General features: G+C 37.2%; 1 protein-coding gene across 1 annotated transcript; it reads right to left on the minus strand.

Moving 5' to 3' along the window:
- Window positions 1-771: 771 nt before the first annotated feature.
- Window positions 772-21,709, minus strand: LOC139595638 (uncharacterized). Its single transcript, XM_071439162.1, has 12 exons — window positions 21,649-21,709; window positions 20,739-20,815; window positions 14,957-15,032; window positions 11,458-11,589; window positions 10,483-10,606; window positions 8,137-8,197; window positions 7,982-8,028; window positions 7,482-7,557; window positions 6,510-6,611; window positions 5,026-5,937; window positions 4,221-4,331; window positions 772-3,079 (listed from the first exon to the last, which is right to left on the minus strand). Exons 2-12 carry the CDS (start codon window positions 20,765-20,767, stop codon window positions 2,767-2,769), a joined length of 1,983 nt encoding a protein of 660 aa, XP_071295263.1. The 5' UTR covers window positions 20,768-20,815; window positions 21,649-21,709; the 3' UTR covers window positions 772-2,766.
- Between the last annotated feature and the right edge of the window lie 20 nt (window positions 21,710-21,729).

Genomic DNA, 21,729 nt, shown 5'->3' on the forward strand with positions numbered 1-21,729 from the left:
AATTTCACACTCAGGGCAGTGGGAAACCAACACTATCAGGCTTTTTATGCTCTGTGATACAACAACAGCTAGTTCTATGTTTGCTGAGAACATACATGAAAGAGACCAGCAAAATTTTATGGCCTTTTTGTACAACTGTGAAATAAATAAAAGTATTGTGTTTTAGTTATGAGTGCTGCTGTAATATAATATTCCCTTAAAAAACAAGAAACGTTTAATTTCATTCTCTACCATGTGAATTTAATTAGCAATTAAATAGTACAGATGTGAATACACAGTGATGAACCAATCTGTGGAATTTGAGATAAATGTCAGCTGGAGTTTCTAATACATTATGTGGGCTTAGTTCTGCATAATTCCATTAGGAACAATAGGGTGGAGAGCCTTATCCTAAATTATAAATAAATAAATACACAAACAAAACTATGTCTATTTCCCTATAGTCTTCTCAAAACCACTTGTGGAAACATCATGTCTAACAATATTCCCTGAAGAGAGACATTCAACATAGGCAGGAAAGTGACATTTATTTTGTGAGATAACAGAATTGCACCACCTTGTTGTTTGCACCTGAAACCTCAAAGGGTGCTGCAGGAACTGACAAGGGCTGGTAAGAGCTGCTGCTGATCTTAACTTCTTATGCCATATTTCTTCTTCACTGAGCCTTCCAGTGCAGCAGCTTTTCAAGTCTCCAGTCTGAAGTAGCAAAGGATTGACTCTAGGGTCACTGGAATCCTAAATAACAAACCCCAAAACAGAAATACAAAGGGCAAATGTTTTCTGCTCTTTATTCACTTTATGAATACTGCATACATAGTAGGAAAAAACCTCAAACAAATGCTTATAATATCAGTCTGTAATTTTTGAGTCCCTGCTGGAAAATGCCAGGAAAGGTGTTTTTTGTTGATTTTTTAAAAGGATCTATAGTAGCCCATGTTGCAGATCTTTCTTGCTTCCAAATAAAGAAGTGTAGATAAAGATTCTCATCTTACAGCTCAAGTTAAAAAAAAAAAAGGAAAGGCAAGTGAAGGAACAAATGCCTTTTCATAACTTTTAGTGTTCAGTTCCACAACTGGTTTATATAGACAGGGCTTCATTCCTGAGACCACATGAATGAAGCTCACCATCAGATTTGATGGCAAATACAATTTAATGGGAAATACAAAGCTGCTGTGAAAATGAGAAAACTATTTACTTTGTACAATGAACAAAGCCAAAGTTGTTCTACCAGTTGCACAGGCAATGAAGCATTTGCAGTATGAATTTATACCCATGGAGGCCTTTGACTAGGGGAACTGTTTGCATGTGTTACCAAACAACAGGAGTTACAAGATACTCCAATCTAGTTCTTAGTTAGTACAGAACCACAAATTCAGAAATCTGGGTTTATGCTGCCATTAAAAGCCAAAAAAAAAACTTTTCTGGGCTTTGGTACAAACACTTTTTTTTCCCAGTTTTCTAGTGTATACCTAGACCCTCTTGCTCTCTTGCTTGATGCTTTAAAGCTTTGCTTTTAAGGCAGTGTCTTAGCTGTATGATTTAAGTAGCCTGCATTGAATTGTTTATTTTAATATAATGCTCTACCTTTATCCTTATTTATTGTGATGCCTTTTCAAGTATTACTTCGTTAAAATGTAATAGTAATGAAAAATGTAGGTATTTCAATTTACCTAAGTGCAATAGCAATACTGTTTTTCATCCTAGGGAATGATTTCCTTATCCATAGCAGGAGCTCTAGGTGCTACTGGGCAGCTGCTGGCATAAATTTAATTACTGTTTGTTGCACTACCTTTGTGAGAGCCACAGGCACTTCATGAGACTGTTCAATACATGACCCTTAAAAGGAGCTCACCTGAAGAAATAAGTTTGCTGTTCTGATTCCATTGCTCTGCTGTAAGAAGAAAATAGTAAACAACAGAACTGAGGAGTAGGGCAGATGTGACTGACAAACAAGGAGGTGTAAGTACATGGGCACCAGTGCCCTTGGCCAGTCGAGACAGTGAAGGTGACATACATGACCTACCTTCCTTAGGATTTGTTGCTGAGAAACTGGAGAAATTTACCTGCAGTGGGCTATTCTGAAACACAGATAACCTAAGGGATCAGGAAAAAATACACAATCAGGATGAAATATTCCAATTACTGAAAAGCAAGTTTGACATTTAGAATATTCAAATTCCACTTGTTTACATGTTCTTAGCAATCTGGGAAAAATTCTGCTATGAAAAAGAATGCAACTAGGTCAGTTCAGTGGATGATACAGATAATATGGAAGTAAACTGTGGTGCTGCAATGACTTTTAGCAGTAATTCAAAGTTCTGTTTTCAAAACTGTACATAACCTGGCTTCATTAATTTCTAAGTATTTTCCCTATACTTTCAATGCTAGTCTACCTGATAGTGCAGTGTTTTATTATGCATCTGGAAATCACATATATTTTAAAGAACTGTAACACAAAAAACAAACACAATCACTCAGAAAGTTGTTTGTTTTAAGGGGTTGTTTCTTTCAGGGTTGCAATTTTACTAAAAGGAAGAACTGCTTTAACTCCATGTGTACAGAGACATTGTCTCCAATGACACTTAACAAATACGGCCTAAGAAATTTAAAGAACCAAATATCAGTAGAAGCTAATCTTACAATAGAGACCTGTTCTTTACTACTGAAATTTTCATTTAACTAAATTTGCTTTAAAAAAAATTGGTCCACATACAAAATAAAATGGGTAAAAGCAATTCTAAGCTGAGCAAACATTGTCCTTTTTATTCAGTTCCAGTTGTAGTGGTCTCTTGGTGGTAAATCATAATGGGATCTCTCATCCTCTTCAGGTCCATAGTCTAGTGGCAGACCATAATTGTAATCAACTGTTACAACTGGTAATCTTTTATTTTGTTCCATGCTTCTGGTAGTTTCACCCTGAAAATGCTTTCTTTCATAGTCTACTGAACTATCTTCCTGGTGTATGGATGAAGATGGGTGCATTGTTCGTGAAGAGTATGGTGCAAATCTGTTTTTTCCTCTATTAAATTCCTCTGAGGGATGCACTCTCCTATTGTCTTCAGGACAATGTGGTCGATTACTGCAAGAACAAATATGAACAGTGAAATTCATAGAAATAAAACAGTTGATTTATTGCTGATGGCCACCACTAGAAATTAACTGTGTCTAACACTGAAAGAACAATTGAAACCCTCATTCTCATTTTTAACCCCTGAAATTAAAATCCTCTCTATGGATATTGCAAACTTGTTTGTATTAACTTTCCAATTCTAGTGATTAAAATTACAGCTCTTTACAGTAAGTAATTCTACTAGATGAAGTTTTGTTTCAAGTGCTGTTCACAATTAAAATTACCGGTTTACTGAGGATATCTTTACCTAGGGGACTTTTTTTCCTAAGTCTGTGTTTTCATTTTTGTGTACAATATGTAACAATAGCTCTCTAGTACATATCCTCAACAGGTGATAGTGTATTTTGGAAAATATTTTAATTATTAATTTTTCTGCAACAGAAGACTCACTCTCCTATAAAATACATATGGAATAGTCTAAAAATGCAGACACTGTGTGTATATATACATATATATTTTTATATTTCAATTCTCTTTACTCTCAAATACATTCCTTGCTTGGTAAAGTAAGTGGTGCACAAAGCCAATTCAAAACAATCTTTAAAATTTTAAAATCTTCTCCCTTACTGAACCATAGATTCACTCAGACTGCAAAGGATCTCTAGAAGTAGCCAGGGTCACTCAAACTAAGTCTCATTAGATGAGTTTGTACAGGGGCTATGTCCATTCTTAAAGGATGTGGGACAATGGCTCTGGGCAACCCAGTTCAGTGTCTGCCCATCCTGCACAGTAAAACTCCTCAGCTCATTGTACACAGCACTTGAGTTAAATACAGCATCTGTCCTTTGCTTTTTTGCTCCCTGACACACGATTTTCATATGATGTAATTCATTAGCTTGAACTGTGCTTGCCATGTCAATGATTATGTCAGGGATTCACACAATAATAACACTCCAAACTCAGTATCAATGGACAAATTAGTCACATTAATTTGCTCAGTGCTCAGATCCAAAGGGTTAAACTGCATTTAAGCAAAAATATTAACACAGATTTTTGCACTGTGCAGTTAATTTGTATTTCTGAGCTGGAAACAGGGGGAGTAATACTACAAAGGTAAGTCAGAAAACAATGTATGATATCTGACACTTACCTGTAATTTCTGTTAAAGTCATCATTATCAGACCCGTAATCTCTGTGAAGTGAAGGAGATGAGGAGAAATGAGGTTCTGGTACATTTTCATGGGAAGGAAAGGACTGACTTCTGCAAATAACCAAAAGAACTGCATGTTAAGAAGACTGCCAACAGTTGTAAGATTTGGGAAAAAATACACATAAAATAAAATAAAATAAAATAAAATATTTCTTCTTTTAATAAAGATTACTTAAAATTTTAATAAAAATTGTAATAATTGTATTCATTTAATACCTCAAAATCATATGCTTCTAGGTTTATTAGTAAGTGATGTATGTATCTGTGAGAATATAATGCAAGTTCTGAAGCAGATTTCCAACAAATTATTAACTCATGGAATAAACAAAGGCAAATCAAACTTCCTTGTAGCACTCCTGTTTATCTGTGTTTGGCTGAAGGCATAAATAAAATTTCATATCCTCTTTTGTCCAGAGGACTTCTTTTTAAGCATAAGTTTCTGCACAAAACAAAGTGGGACAAGAGTTTTGTTTCAAGCTGACTAAAAGGCAAAGGAAACACAAATTTTAAAGATGCACAACCTTCTAATTAAGGAAACACTGGCTTTTGGAGCTGCAACACTCCAGATTATATCAAACCCTAAGTCAAGTAAGTCAAAACAAGAGAAGTTAATGAACTGATCATTTATATAGAAAAAGGATGATTGATTTTTTTAAAAAATTATTTAAAAAACATTTAAGTTAAAACTGCTGAGATTTACACTTTTATTCTCTATTTCTGTTCTTACAGCTCAAGGATGCTTTACCTGTCTGAACACCATTCACGTGGCAAGTCATTGTGACCTGGATGATCATGAAAAGGTCTTGGCCTTTGTCCGTGCACTTTGTTACCATAATCAAAATCTTTTGATTGAGTCTGTTCCTGTAAGCCATCATAAGGCTGAGGGTCATGAAAAGGTCTGCACCTTTGTCCAGGACCTTTATTATCATAATCTTTCAGCTGCATCTCTGTTTTTAAGTCATTATGGGGCTGGTGATCATTGAAAGGTCTCAACCTCTGCCCACGACCCCTCTTAACAAATTCAAAATCTCCCAATTGCATCTGTGACTGCAAGCCATCATGTGACTCGTAGTCATGGAAGGATCTTAGTCTTTGGCCAGGACCTCTACTGGCAGAATCCAATTCTTTTAACTGCATTTGAGTCTGAAATTCATCATGAGATTGGTGGTCACGGAACAGTTTTCGCCTCTGCCCACGGCCCCTGCCACCAAAATCAAAATCCTTTGACTGCCTGTCTTCCTGGAAATCATTAGGAGATGGATGGTCAGGAAAGGATCTCTGCCTCTGCTCCCGTCCTCTGTTGAAGTCAAAAGACTGCCTGTCTGCTTGCAAATCATCATGAAACTGGTGTCCATGAAAAGGTCTCAAACTCTGTCCATGTCCCTTGCTACTGAAGTCTAGGTCCTTCAGCTGCGTGTCTTCTTGATAATCATCATAAAACTGGTGATCAGTAAAGGCTCTTTGTTCTGGTCCCCTGTTGTAGTCCCAATTTCGCATCTGCACTGATGCTCTTAATTCATCCTGAGTTTGATGGTCATGAAATTGTCTTCGTCTTTGTCCAGGCCCCTTATTAACGAAGTCAAAATCTCGCAACTGCATCTGTCCTTGCAAATCATTGTGAGAGTGGTCATCATAAATTCTTAATCTTTTCCCAGACCTGTTAAGAAGTATTGAATATCATACTTAAAAGTGCTACAAGTCATTAATGAAAACAATTAATTTTTAACCAAGAATTTATATTAAAGACCTTAATCAAATATTAAGGTATCAAAATTATTAATAATCCAAACTGTATGTAAGATTATAAAACCCTCAGTGTTAAAGCAGAAGCTGTGACAAACATTCAATTGTAACTCTACAGCACTTGTTAAACGGGCAAAACCAGTGATTCAAAATTAATTAAAAATAACTGCAGATTATTGTAGAATAATGAAGAACAACAGGCTAAGTAAAACTGCATTTTCCTAAGTGAACTAATTACTTACAGACTTCTAACAGCATACATTCCCTTTCTTACCCATATCGTGTTGCTGTTTTGTCAAATTCTGTTAATACATTTTACATGGGTAGGCTATATTAATAAAATCTCTTTTGAGTATCTATGGTATTTTCAATAAGAAACAATTCTTTTGTGGTTTTTTGTCGGTGTTTTTTTTTTTTTTTTTGCTTGTTTGTTTTTGGTTGGTTGGTTTTGTGTTTTGTTTTGAATTCCATTTTTCAGCCTATTACCCCTGAAAATCTTCATTTGGGAACCGCTCTACAGATCCTTCCATTGCATGTGGTGGTGGGATAATATCTTCATCTGCATCCCATACATCCATTCCAAGGTTACTAAGGGGGGAAAAAAAATCTCACATAAGCTTCCTTTTTTAAAGCATCCTACTGACAGAGAAAAAACCCACTCCCATAAAATCCTTCAGTTCTGAATGACAGAAATTTTATGTTAAGTAAAATTTACAGACAACTCAGAAAACATTAATCTTGTAAATTTATTTTAAAATTCTGACATGACTCCAACTTCATCTTGCACAGACTATGAAACAACAATAAGAGCAAAACAAAGGACCTTCAATTAATTGGAAAAGAAAAAAATCACTCAGGTATTAATTGTAAAATTCATTTACTGCTACAAGGCATCATTGGCACAAATACCTTAGGAAGACATTAAAAGTTGGCTGCTCTTAGGAGACGATGATAAACATAATGTTCTTAAACATCAGAGATAAAACTACTGTGAACAGAGGGGACAAGAACAATGTTCCACTTTCCTATATTTTTTTATTCTTAAAACCGTTCTACTATTTTTTTGGTAATATCTTGTTCTACAGTGCCAACAACAGCAGACAGATCACAGCGCTTACAAAGACACCTTTGCAGTGGCTCCTTTCAGCTTCTGAGAGAATACAGACTCAGTACACTTGTCACAGTATGATAAAAGCACAACAATGTTCAGTAGTAGCTGTCAGATGAAAAACAATCTTTCAAACCATATACACTGGAAAGATGAACAAAGTACACTGCACTTCATGTTATTCATCTGACAATACACAAACTACTACACAGATGTTTTACATCTATGTGTACTTTCATATTAGAGGTTTAAGAGGAAAGTAATTTTGGCTTAGGATGGAAATGAACTTTTAAAAATGCCAGGAGACATACTGGAAGATCTTGAGCACACAACTAAAAGCTTTTGCTCACCTTCGCATCGGCTGCGTCCTGAGATCTGTGAGATACACAAGGCCATCCATACGGTGACCTCTGGCATCACCAAAAGCTAGAGAAAAGAAAAAAATACAGTCTCATGAAACGTGGTCAAACTGAGCCACAAAAATGTGAAAGGCAGGTTTCTGTTCCACATGAGATGCTGAATTTGAAACAATTCTAACTTGGTATTAAATATTTCAGCAAGCTGCCATCATTGCAGCATTTTTTAAAAAGACTCCTGAAACTAGTAGTGGCAGCAAACTATGAGTGAAAACTCTTTCAAGTAAAAATAAAAAATTTAAGCAGCTAAAACATACTCCTCCTATGCTGTCAATCTGCTATTGCTCAAGTCCTGCCTGAATAGAATCAACAGTTGACTAGAAAATCTTCTATATAAGTCAGCACATGCAAAAAGAAGAATTGTTGTATTTGTGAGTTTTTAGTAATTGTGAAGTACAACCTGACATGTGCCTTAGTTCAAAATATATACGTACCCTGAATTGCTGCCTCTGGATCCCAGCCTTCAACATCTATAAGATATCTGTAAGATAAGAAAAATATGACTATGTTATTGTCCCAAAGGCAATAGAGAGTATTATAAGGATGCTACTTTTTGTGAAGAATAATTTCTGCTTTCATACAGCCTTACCTACATATAAGATAGCCAGTTCTATTAATTCCGTTAGTACAGTGCACGCCAATGAGTTTCTCTGTCAAGAAAGGAAAGAGTCTTTAATAGTCCAGAAAGTGAAATTAATAGAAAGCTAGCACAACTTTTTTTTTTACAAAAAAAATATCTCTGCTTTTCTAGCAAAGTAATAATAAATAATCCTTGCTATTTACAAATTCTACTGTCATGCCTGTAAAACAAGAGACATGTCCAGACAAGATACATGTCCTCTCCATGCTGGATCTCTAGCAGCTGTTAGCTTACTACTTCCAAACCTGTGATGGCTGAGATTGACTCTGCAGAATGTAGAAAAAAAGAAAGAGTGATGGCAGGTAAAGCACCTAACCTCAGCCATTGCAGTAACAGGAGAAAAAGAATAAAATACGGGTTTGAAAGCAAATTTCAACAAGCAAATGTAGAACTGAGGAGCTTAACTTACACATAATGCACCTGAAAGTATGAAATGCTTAGGAGTATAATACATGGAGAAAAAAAGGACCAGTAATCTACAGAAATATTTTTTCAAATATTATTGGCCAAAGGCTAAAAAGCAGAATAACTTACTATTGCCAGAGTGTTTCAAATGAGAGAAACAGGGAAACTCTAATACAGTCATGCTGTAAAAATGGTAAAACCCCATCCAGACTATTTATATTCATATTGAAATGTAATGAAAAACAAACAAGTTAAAAAATATATATATTTAGAAAGGGCTACTATGTTGGTCATAAAAGAAGAAAGCTTGTCTTAGTCTGTAAACCCAAATCTGAGATACTGAATGTAATAGTGGGGACAGAGAACAACAATAAAGGGCAAAGCTGGTAGAAGAATAAATGCATAACTGATTAAGTTTTAGGCTAGATTTTTGAAGAAAAATTATCATCATCAGAAGAACAAAGTTTTGGCAGAGACAGTAGTGACAGATGGTCTTTAAAACAGGACATTGATAAACTTTTGAATGACATAAAATATAACTGAGACAGAATGTGTTTGCCACAGATCACGACAGTCTAATTGCCACAGAAGTTCATTCCAAGTTGGTGTCCTAACAACTCAAACACTAAAAAAGAACCACCTTCTTAAAAAGTATTTGTAAAAGGAATTCTGGGATATTTTAGGGATTATCTAAAACAGAGGCCAAATTACTAGGAGGAAAGTTCTCTCAAAGTCAGAAGTTACATAAGCTCTGCCAAAATGCCCTTACAAGCTATAACTGCATGTCAACATCCAGTAACAAATCAGGAATCGATTCTCTCAAGATCAGATTCAGATACACACTATTCTTTATCACACAAAAAAGCACTAGATCCAAACCAAAAGAAAACTAATAATCACCAGGTAATTTCCTTAAGCCAAAAAAGAGCAAAGGAAGAACTAACTTCCTGAACAAGGACAAAGGCTTTTTCTTATACTTTTTCATCTTCCCAGTAGTTCTAATTCAGGCTCTTATATCTGAAATTAAGGTCAGAACTTTTTCACAAAACAATTGATCAGCTACAGGAAGACCCTGGTTATGCTTTGCAGTAAAAACTGTATGCACTTGGGCAGTTAATATCTTTCCCAAAGAGAATGCCAAAGGAACCACAGCAAACATCACAAAAAGGCAGGAAAGAATGGTCCACCATTATTGGATACACAAACAGGTAAAATCTGCCTAATCTGCTCACTACCAAAAGGAGTGGGACGCTTAAAGCTACAAACACACTGTGGCAAAACACACACTAAATTATTTTCACAAAAAGCACCTTATCTAATCTCAGCCAAGAACTGTCCTGTAGCACACTGAAATAGCAGCACAGCCACTTGTGGAAACACCGACACCGGGTCTGTAATGAGATTTTCAAGAACTGCTCAGATCTGAGGGCAATAATGGACTCCTAAGACAAAGAACCCTACATCAGACTAAATGCACTGAAGCTGCTCACACAGATCAGTGCCCAGTGCCATCAGAGACCCGGTGCTATTTCAAACATCCACCAAGGGCTGGCAGCTCCAACACTCAGCTGATGGTAAACAATTGGGTCACACAGAGGAAGGCCTTGCTGCAGTTACTTTGACTCATAACACAAATGTAACACTATTAGGAAGCGCATTTAAGTTCCAGTCATTTTTGAAAAAAACATGTTTTGATTGAAAAAAAAGATACATAGTGGTTTGCATAATGGATCTTATCATGATAATGAAGTGGAAAGTGCTGCAAAAAGCCCAAGCCCGAGATCCCTGGTGTCATACATTTTATTGAATATTGAAACTAGTAAATGACATGGTTAGTACTGAAATAAAATTTTGGTGAGTTTTTTTACAGCACAGGATGCTGATATTTACCATTTCCTGCATTTTCCCAAAGGAATTTTCTGACCCACTTTTTGAACTGTAAGATAGTAGCATTATCAGGGACTTCCAGTCCAACAGTATAAAGTTTCTTATACTGCACACTTTTGGGTAAATCCTAACAAAGAAAAAGAAAAAAGGAATGGTAAAAAATACTGAAGTCTTGCAACAATGAGAAACCTTAAGCAGTATCTAACATAATGACAATGTAAACCAGTTGTTCAAATCTTGAATAGGAACTGAAAACAATCTTGACACAATTTTATAAACTCTCAGAAACTACCACTAACATTTCTACATTAAAGACCATGTTGGACAAGGAACAGTTTCTACATAAGATTTATTTATCCCTGCTAATAAGGCTGCACATTAACTAAGGGAGTAGTTTCTTGGCATTCCATTCTAACCCATTTTACAATTATTAGCAGTATTTGTCCCTCCTACCCACAACCATGTACATACTCACAAATTCACTCCCTTAATGCCTAGAGCCCATGTGCATACAAAGATTTGCATTCTGATATAACAATGTCATTTATTCTCCTTTTCAACAGGAGGCTGATAAATCACAATTGCTTGAACTATCCAGGCAAAAACTTTTAAACTGATAAAGTAGTTTAAAAATGTACACCTTCTTAAGTGGATTTCACTGAGGATCAGTAAAAAGAACCACCTAGTAATAAAGGAGAATATCTTCAGGACACAGGATATAACCCTTCTGCACTTTTTGTGCAGTGCCTGGCACTGAAATCTTCATCCATTACTGAGTTACCATAATACTAATCAGCCATAAATGCAACTAGCTGGGAGAATGAGCTATTTCCTCTGTGATAAAACATTTATTTTCTATTGGAGACATAAAAGTAGTCTAGATAGCTTGTCTATTCCAATTCAAGGTAAGAAAATGTATATACACTTTAAAACAAAAGTTGCAGTAACTATTTTACATTTTTGTTAGGCTTTTGTTACCTTAACTTCATAGTATCGTGTGGTGTATGTTAAATCAATAATTAATCCAAGCTCCACATTTAGGGCTTTCATTGCAGCAATTAAGTCTTTTGGTGTAAATTTCTGGGTTGGGGTAAGCCTCTGGTTAATTGCCTAAAAAGAAAATGGAAAAGAAATATATTCTTTTTACATTCTAATAGTAAGACATTTGTAATATTCGGCTGTTTTAATTAGTACTAGGAAACATCAATATTTAAAAGAGAGTGTTTAATTATCAGAACCACATCCATGTATTATACAGGTAAAAGGAACCAAAAAGAAAGCAAAAATTTATGTATTCCTATTTAGATGAAAATGCAAGGCAATGTGAGCATTTCTGCTTGTACAGTGTCAACAAACATTATTAAAATTAGCTATAACTTGACAGACACAAAAATTCTGAAAGCTGCAGCATGTATATATTGATTTTTATATAACTAAACACACCAAAAAGCAAAACACTACAATCTACTTCCCCCAAATTTCATCCTGCACAGTAACTCAAAACTAGAAGTGTATTACATATAAAACATAAGAAATTGTGATACAAGAGTTCATTTCTAAAGGTTTAACTTTCTTCCCACAAATGTTGTGCAGACATTTTTATCCCTCCTTCATCTCTTGACAGAGAGTACTTGCATATCATTTAGCACTGGGGAATATTAAGTAAGACCAAATATCGTGACTAAGAAAGCTGTGTGTTGGTGGATAATGAATAATTCATTTCATTTGACAAACAGTGAGAAAAATGTTTACTCACCCTATTGTAGCTGTGGTTTTTGAAATGTGTTCTTCACTTTAGGTATGAAAATGGCTCATATACTCAAGACTGGATTTTCTCTGAACAGTGCACTTGTCCATTGTGAGAGCCTTTTGACACAGGCTCAGCCAGAACCAATAAAGACAGTGGCAAAAGATGCAGCAGCCTCAACCACCTGTCAGTTCCTTTGTCAACAAGAAATTCAAGCAGACTGGACTCAGAACTATTGGAAAGGAAGGCAGCCACAGACCACATACTTCTAAGAACCACAGATGCTATAGGGTAACTAACCATTCCTTGTTTTGACTGTACAGATTCTAATGTAAAATGCTAGCAAGAAGTCTTGAGTCTGGAAATAGAGACAGGAAACTGAAGTAGAGAATAAACAGCAGGGCAGTCATATCAAAGCTGGTATGTGATTAGGAAGCTTGAGCTGAAAGGAGGAGGAGGATACAAAGGAAGTAATAAAGTATTCAGTCCTATGTATTTCAGACACCAGTGCATTGCTGAAAAAGGTGGATGTTGTAGAAATTTAAACAAAATGAACACGAGTCAGTTATGTCACTGCTACTCAGCAGTGACTCTCAAGTCTAATCTGAAACCAAACTTAACAACTTTGAGGTGACAAAGGTGAATCTGCAAAAGGTCTAGGGTAGAATATTAAAGAATTTTTACTATATGACATGACAGAAACTGAGGAGGAATGTAATTTACAAAAATAAGGGATCTCCAAACATATTGATTGAGTAGACAGTTATATGTGTTATGAAACACTATGTTTCGAAAGGCTCTGGAATTTTCTGAAAAACTCTTGCTGACTATTCAGCAGTTTAGGTGTTTAATAGGGCTTTGAGAATGTGAGAAATCAGAACCAATTCTAAAAATCCTTCTAATGGCATGGGAAAGAACTTGCCCAATTCTTACTACACTACAATGTTACTTGTTAGCATTATAATGGTGATGTGAAAGGCAAGACAGAAAATCCTTCCAAGTAAACACATGATCTTTACTAACAGCACATCTTCTAAGATGACAACCCTGTATCTTCAAATACTGAAAATATGTTGTCTCTCTTTGGAAGAAATCACCAATCAAGTTCCTAATACACAGCAAAGAAGCAAACTGCTGCATATTTAAGAGGTCTGTTCCACCAATTTAATAAATAATAGGACTTCCAACAAACTACAACCGATCAGGTCTTCAGCATCTTCAGGCAGATTTACTGACCACCTCTGCAAAGCCAGTCACACATTTTATGTGTGTTCTGCCACAAACTCTGTGGCCTTCAAGCACACAGTCTCTGGCAGACTTGTCATTTCTCTGTCTTGCATAGTTGAAACTGAACAAGCTGAAGGGACAGAAATGTTACAGATTTTGCATCCTTGGGTACCAGACTTTATGTCTGGCCAAGACAGCTTCTCAGAACACAGATCTACACCCCAGTGAGATCAGTAGGACAGGAAATGAGTAACAGGCTGATGTGGAGTGGTCCTTGTGACAAGAGTAAAGAAGCCAATTATAACTCTACTGGATTTTATATTCACAGCTTGATTTGTTGACTGGCAGTCTTGGTGGAAAATCACACAACTGCTGTACAATCCATCCACATCTTGGAGAACATGACATGTTAAGTATGAGATCCTTGGTGTCCAAGGACCCAAACCATCATCCTAAAGCTGTAAAGGCAGCTGCAGGAAGCAAATCCTGCATTTCACTTCAGTCATTCCTAATAAAACTGAACTGAATGGTGACTGAAAACATAATGGGTAGTAATATATCCAAAGAACCAAAATTTTTGTGTATGGATACTAGAGAGCAATCTGAAGACAAAAGCTTAGACAGAACATTTCCCTTTAACTGCTAGAGTTATGTCATACCACTGTACTTTCTTTAAAAGTGCTTGAAAACGTTTATTTTCTCTGTATCTAAAGCAAGGACTTGTAGAAGTCAATTTATGCTGCACTTGTCCTATTTGCCCTTCTGTATAAATTAACACTAATTTGCCCTATGCCTCCAAAAAGGCCTAGGCACTAAAGAACTGAACAGTCTCTACAAGACAATCTCCACATATTGTAGAAACAAAGAATTTAAAGATTTAACTCAGCGTATTTAATAGCTTAGGATGGCACTTCAAGCTAGCAAGACTCTAAAGGAAATACTAATAAAAGTACTTCATAAACTAATTAATTAGTAAAATAGGAGAGATCTATGAAGACTTCTTTTTTAGCTATAGTACATTCCCACCAGATCTAAAGCTTTTTGCTTATGAAATTGCCAATTAGGAGCTATAGTTTTACAAGTTCTGCAGTGGCTGGTATCCTTCAATGAGTGCTTAATTTCTATAAAATTATACTTTGGCTTACATTGCCTAGACTGTTATTCATATCATAAAATCTTCCATATGATTTTCTTAAAACAGCCATGAAAAGATATTTAATAAGATTATGAATTTAGGCACTTAATTGTGATCAAATGAAGTATGCTGATTGATTTAGAAGCTTGATTATTTTTAAAAGATAAATAAAAAGAGTAACATCAGAAACAAAGAAAAATAAGAAAATATAGAATATTATTTTTAAAAGCCAGATGGTTGAAAGGCTTAAATCTGAATAAATTATTTTTTTAAAAACTTTCTTGAAATTTGCATGTATAGTCATGTTATTTTTTATTGCTTTTGCAGTTTATCTAATACAGCCAATTTGCAGTTACTTTTATACATACCCCTTTTAAAGGTACTTTGAATGCAATAAATCTCGTTCCTGGAATAGGCTGTCCAACTGGTGTCAAGCTCCGCCATCTGTAAGGAAAGAAATATTACATTTTAAAGATTTTCAAGTTGCATGATTCAACAGAAGACACTTGCAGCACAGAGCACATAAAAATTGCTGTTATCATAAAGTATAATTAGATCCCCAAATCTGCAATTATTCCATGAAGCAGTTTCAAAGTATCATCAGGACACTTAAAAAGAGTCTTTTTCCTTCCTTCTTCTTCTTCAACTTCCAGGAAATTGCTCTCCTCAAAAGGGCAGGATAACATTTACAAACAAGTAGCAGCAATATATAGCAAAGCAGATGTGTAAGGTTCAACAGGTAAAAATGTATTGTTGTAGTTGGTGGACGTTTTTCAACCTGACTGAATCAAACACCTTAAAAAAGTTACCATAGGCACACATCAATCATTTAATTGACAATGAAATGCAAAGTTTACTTTCATTAACAACAGAGATAATCTCTATTTTCCAAAAATGTTTCCTTTGTAATACGCTTCTTTTTCAAAGAAACACTCTTGATTGAAATTTCTCTCACCATTTTGAAAAATACAGAGAATATTCCATCACAACAAAACCTATCACAAATCACCAATAAGAAGATTTGTTACAACACTCAAAACACCTGCAATTCCAAAACCACAAAGAGCTGGTATGCACAAGTTCTACATTGTGCTGAAAAAGCTCTCCATATGCAATATTTCAGAGATTTCAATTTTTAAAAAAGGATGAAAAGCATTATCTGAAGAGGAAAACAAGTTAATCAGCAGATCAATTTTACCTTTAAAGAGGTAACTTTCTAAACTTAGAACTATTTCTTCTTCTGCAAGTGCAAATTGTCTCTATAACCTAACAAGGTGCAGCTGTATGACTTAAAATGTACACAGGCTTTTTGCATTTTTGGCTAATACCTCAACTATTAAAATACAAAACATTTCCACGAGATTCTTTAACACTGTTGTCCATTCCCTTGCAATTTTCTGAATTAATGCTTAAATTAATCTCTGTCTTTGAAGGGAGCATCCAACAGCTTCTAGATTCCTTTCTGATGTTCATAAAACTACAACATTTGATGAAATAAACAAAGTATTTAATTTTAAAATATCCTAACCACTGACTACTTTGCTTTGTTCACAACTTTGGAACATAAAAAACTAGAAGTTGGCTGGAAAAATTCTCAATGAAATATCTATAATGATGTTTGTCATGTTATATAAATAACAACATCATCATTCAGAGATGCTTGGAAGTAACAAAGGAAACACAAAGCAGGGTGACTGAAGTGTATTTGATATTAGCAAACCACATAACAATCTCTACAGCCATGTCTTTAGCACTAACTTCTCTCTGTAATCTTCATCATGAGGCAAAAAACAGATCAAGGCTCACAGTGCAGACATAAAGGTGCTCAATTTAATGGACAACAAATGAAGCAACACAGAAGTAATAACAACTCATCATCAGGAAAGCTGCTGCAAACAGCTGGTCTGTAGAAGACACACAAGGAAAGAAAGTGTAAGGGCAAGCTGGAGATGAGATCACTGAGAGCTGTTTCAAACAAAACCTTTTACTAAATTCTAAATTTTTTTGCAGGATAAGTCTTCTTAAGTGAATTTCCAAGTTTGTAAACTCTGGAGTCTGGTAGCTTTATGCTTGCTGTGAAGTATGAAAACAAATCTGAGACTGTTCCATTTACTCCTATTTAAGAGATGTAAATTGTACATTAATCAATTAAGATCAGAAATTCAGTGCTGTTTTAACCTGCTTTCTCTTGGACATCTATGAGTGAAAATAAACCATAATTATTATAGATAGGAGAATTTAAAAGTCAAAAAGAAAGTATCAAAAAGGCTTTAAAATCTTATTTTCTTTAATTAACAATGTAAAAAAGGCTTTGTAAAAATTCTGAACATTTTTTCATATTAGGGGATTTACAGAACAATACCCCAGGATTAGCCAATTTGTAGTCAGACCTTAATAAACTTGGGGTTTTATTCTCTTGTATTTAAAGCCATTTCAATCCTCCCAGAAAAAAAAATCTGCACAATCAGCAAGAAACTCAAAAGCTGCTGACAGCTCTATGGTAGAAAATGAGCAGAAGGCACTTTTCATCAAAAACATAAAGGGTATGTGTTCCATGTTATCTTTAAAATGGTATTTAAACAGGAAATTTCAGCACACTGCTGCAGAACTAAAAATAAAACCAGCAGATTGAAATTAACCAAAGATTAGCTAGGGAAATAAGTTCACATTTGTTCTGTTCTTAACAAAGGAACGTGGTTGGGAATTAAAAGTGGCCTGGACTAAAGAACATCAAACTCTTACAGAGTAAGTACAGATAAAGGGAGAATGATCCAAGATGATCATCTGCAGGTGGTCACATAAACCAGGAGCAAAGCCTTAACTAAGCATTTTAGGAAGTGTGAATGAGACTTGTGACATGTGATTTGTGTCCTCCTTGAACGTGAGTGGAAGCAAGAAAGGCAGGAGTCAGAGGTGTTATCACAAGAGTTGGCACCATCATCATCCCTGTACCACTAAGAGCGACAGAGCCTTGAGTGAAAACCAGGCTGGACATGAAGAAACTGATTATGGATTACATCCAGCTGCATTTTTATCTGCTGTGGTTTTAAAGTTTTAATATAGCCAGATGTGGAACAAATGTTTTTCTCATAATTGATTTTAATATGAACATTGTTAAGGTCATATGGAAGCTTTAATTTCCAGTAAAATGTTCTGGTTTAGAACTGATTCATTGTAAGATTTACTTTTACAACTACTGTCACCTCTAGCAAGACCATTTAGAAAATACTACTTAGAACCTCTTTTCCTTTTTTTTGGCCACTGATACTGCACGATATACATGAAGCCTGATTTTCCAATTGACTTCCATACCTCTATAGACACCAGATTCAAAACTGATAATAGGAAATACTTTTACAAGTAAAATATCATCCTTCTCTCCCACTCACTGTTGAACAGGCACAATCCATTATGCCACAGTATTGAATATTCCTGTCTAAATGAAAATGCTGATGCTTTAAGTCTGGACAGAAAAAATTCAGTTAAAGAAGCATGTTTATAGTGGATTGGCAAAAATAATTCAGCTTTGCCCTTCTGACAAAAAGACCCCACACAGTATTTTTTATACTATTCAAGGGAAACTTGCCAGAAGGTGACATTTCTGCAGATGCTCTTCAAAACTGGAGTTTATGTAATCATACACACAGCAGGATTTTGGATGCTGAAGCACAAATGAGTATAAATTTGTAAAAAACATCATACTATTTTATGACTTGTTAGGCAGCTTGGACTGTCTGATTCTTCACTAAAACATTATAGTGTACAACTACTGAAGGTTAAAACCATTTCAGACACTGAACAACCAGAACTTGACTCCATGTGGAAACTGCAGTGCAAGGATTCACTTGAACCCCTCTCCTACACTGATGTCTCATTTTGCTACAAAATTAGTACCAGCACTATTTTGTAGGTTCAAGACTGCAGTGGACACTACACCATAGCTCTGCTCCAAGACATTACTAGTAAAAAAGAAATATAATTTCCTGTATCATAGAATGGCTTGGGTTGGAAGAAGCCTTAAACATCATCTAGTCCCAACTCTCCTGTCACAGGAAGGGACACCTTCCACTAGACCAGGTTGCTCAAAGACCCATCCAACCAGCCTTGAAAACACTTTCAGGGAAGAGCATCCAGAACTTCTCTGGGCAACCCATTCCTGTGCATCACCATCTTTATAGTGAAAAATTCCTTCCTTACATCTGATGTAAGCCTCTTCATCTTTAAAGTCATTACCCCTTGTCCTAAAAAAAGGTTCACCATTTCTTGTTTAGTTGCACTATTTCTACTTACTACCTTAACTGAAAACCCCAATTTATTGTATCACTTGAATTAGCATAACGAAGTCAGGATTAAAAGTGTTAAAAATTGGGGCACTAACAAGAAGACAAAAGATGCCAGTATTTAGTGTCACTGTCCTTATCTCTTGCAGTACCATTAAACCAAAAGAGTTAGAGTACTGCTATTACAACATGGAGACTGAGGTTGTGCTTCCACAGTCTGCACTGTCTGCACTTGTCCTTAAGCTCCAGGGTACCACAATCCCACTTCTGCCAACACCTATTTGTGGGGCCAGTAAATTGCATATGCAGGATGACCTAGACTCAAACTAGGTTAAGTCCCTTCCAGGGTTCACTTCTACGTCTTCCTGGCTTACTGAACTGACAGTGAAGAACAACATGCTGTGCTAGCACAAGGGTGACATCCACATCCTGCTTCATGAGACTGAAGGGCTGACAAGGCCTTCAACTTCATTACTGCCAACCCCCTATTACTGTGGATGTCTAGCTTTATTTCTTAGCAGTATAAAACTATGTATCTGGAGAAGTTGAAAGCACTTCAGTATCAGGCACTTTGTCAACAGGTGATACTAACTTTATAACCAAATGTTTGACAGTAGCTGTTTCTCTCCCTGAAAGGTATTAGTTTCCAGTTGTAGAAGTCAAAAGTACAGTCCACGGATTCTTGCATACTTAAGAAATCCATGTAACCTCATAGCTTCTCTAGTTCAAATGCAAGGGGTGGGGGGAAGAAAGGAGAAATGAGCACTTGATTCTCAAAGTTTTAGTAACTATTTCCAAGGATGAAGAAAGTAAGGACAACTAATTGTTTTCCAATTTCTGAATGGCTGCTTAAAAACTAATCCACTTTAGCTCACATCTAACATGTAACTGAAATTTCATAGAAATTTTCAGAGAAAGACATGTTTAAACAGCTTTTTTTATTCTAATTTTAATCCTTGAGCTTGTCAGCCATGCAAACTCTTCTGCTTCTTTTTTTTTTTAAATTCTGTTCATCCTTTGTTTCTATTCACTGGTTTTTGGCCCAACAAATATTACAGGAGCACATGTTTTTTGTATCTTATTGCTCTTCCTAAGAATGCTCTTAATAAACCTACTTAATACTCCCCCTGAAACCAGCATAATGTAATTCTTTCCTCAAATAATGTATAAACTGCAAGTTATTGCCCCACTACAGTGTGCCGTTATCTCAGCATACCCTCCTATCCAAAAGTTTGTACTGATGCTGTCAGGAACACATGGGTTAAAACTCTTAATTTGGACTTCTTTTCTTGTGCTTTATTAGAGCTAAAGAATAGAACTGTATCTGTTCTAATTGACATCATTCTGTGGTCCACATATGCACTCCAATCAAGTCATCACGAGGCCTGTATAGTGCATTTGGAATAATCTGGGATTATTTTTGCTGATACAACATTTCTGTCGTACTCTTGTTAGAAACAAAACCACGAGATGTTTCTGGATCTGAATTCACAAAAATATTCCTTGATCTTGTGCATGCAACCACCTGCTCCCATCTTATCAACTCTTAGGCCATTCCTAGTAGCAAACACGAGTAACCAGGAGTATGGACTACTCTCCCATTTCCAAGTAAACATACACTTGGGGGTAAAAAGATTAGGAAGAAGGAACTGTGTGTGGCCGATGAAGGAGAAGTGTTTAGAGACAGGCTGGAGCATGATACTCACCTGGGGAATGAATGGCTGGGCTGTTCCTGTCTTGGAGAAGATACCTACCTTAACCTGTCTGTAGGTGGAGAAGATGCTTGAGGCAAGAAAGCGCCTGGGGCAGTCAGTGCCCCTCTCTGTGGGATGCCCGCTCCTGCCTCTTGCTTAGTGTGAGGGATACTTACCCATCAGGGATAGTGTTCTTCTTTACCATGCTGAAAGCAGGACCAGGCAGAGCAGGAGGCAGCGGTGAAAGTGGGCACTGCAGCAAAGGAGAGAGAACCGCGCGGTTAACACGGTGCTAATCTCTTTCTCCATCAGTGGGCCTTTGCATAGGGCTGAGTCTCAAGTAAAACAAACCAAGCAGCCACCTGGGGCTTGAAGCTGTCCTGAACAAGTTCTGCACCTTGCAAGCTAGCCTACTTCTCCACTGCTACTGCGCGAGAAGAGTGAAAGACAACTCACCTCTCCTCTCCAGGTGATCACAAGAAAGAGAGAGGAGAGGCGGCAGGTTTCTCTGTAACTCTGGCAGCAGCGCTGCAGGCACGAAGGTCTTCCTGGCAGTCCCTTCTGTCCCACTCTGCGGCTCGGAGCCGTCTATTCCGCCCTTGCGCTCCCAGTTAGAACCCGTCTCAAGGAGAAGAACCTCCAGGTAGCTGCAAGAGGCGAGGCCGGCACCTCAGCAATGGAAGCACCATCACCTGCTCCCCCCTAACCTACAGCGGTCCGACCCCGCTGGACGCCGTGCGCCCGCCGACCTCGGGGGCCCGGGCTGGGGGGGGCGAGGGGAGCGGCCCCCATGGCCCCGCTGCACCGATGACGCTGATGAGGCTGCCCCTCACAGCCGCATGTCCCCGGGGCAGGACCGGCTGCGGGGCCAGCCCAGGGCTCGACAGCGGCTGAGCTCGGGGCAGGGACAAACAAGACACCGGGGCGGGGGGAAGTCGCGGCCCGGCTGCGGGGGGCGGGCAGGCAGCTGTGGAGGGAGGCGGGCGGGCTGTGAGGGGAAGGGCGCGGGCTGCAGACGGTGACAAGGAAGAGCCCGTGCGGCGGCGGGGCGGGGCGGAGAGGAGCGGGGCTGCGGGCGGCCCGTACCCGGACAGGATTTCCCTGGCGGAGGAAGGAAAGGCTGGCGCGACACAGAACCTTCCCGAAAGGGCCGCGACTGCGCCTGCG

The sequence above is a fragment of the Agelaius tricolor genome, unplaced genomic scaffold (assembly GCF_023055355.1).
Source record: "Agelaius tricolor isolate 1412-34295 unplaced genomic scaffold, bAgeTri1.0.p SCAF_13, whole genome shotgun sequence".
NCBI lineage: Eukaryota > Metazoa > Chordata > Aves > Passeriformes > Icteridae > Agelaius > Agelaius tricolor.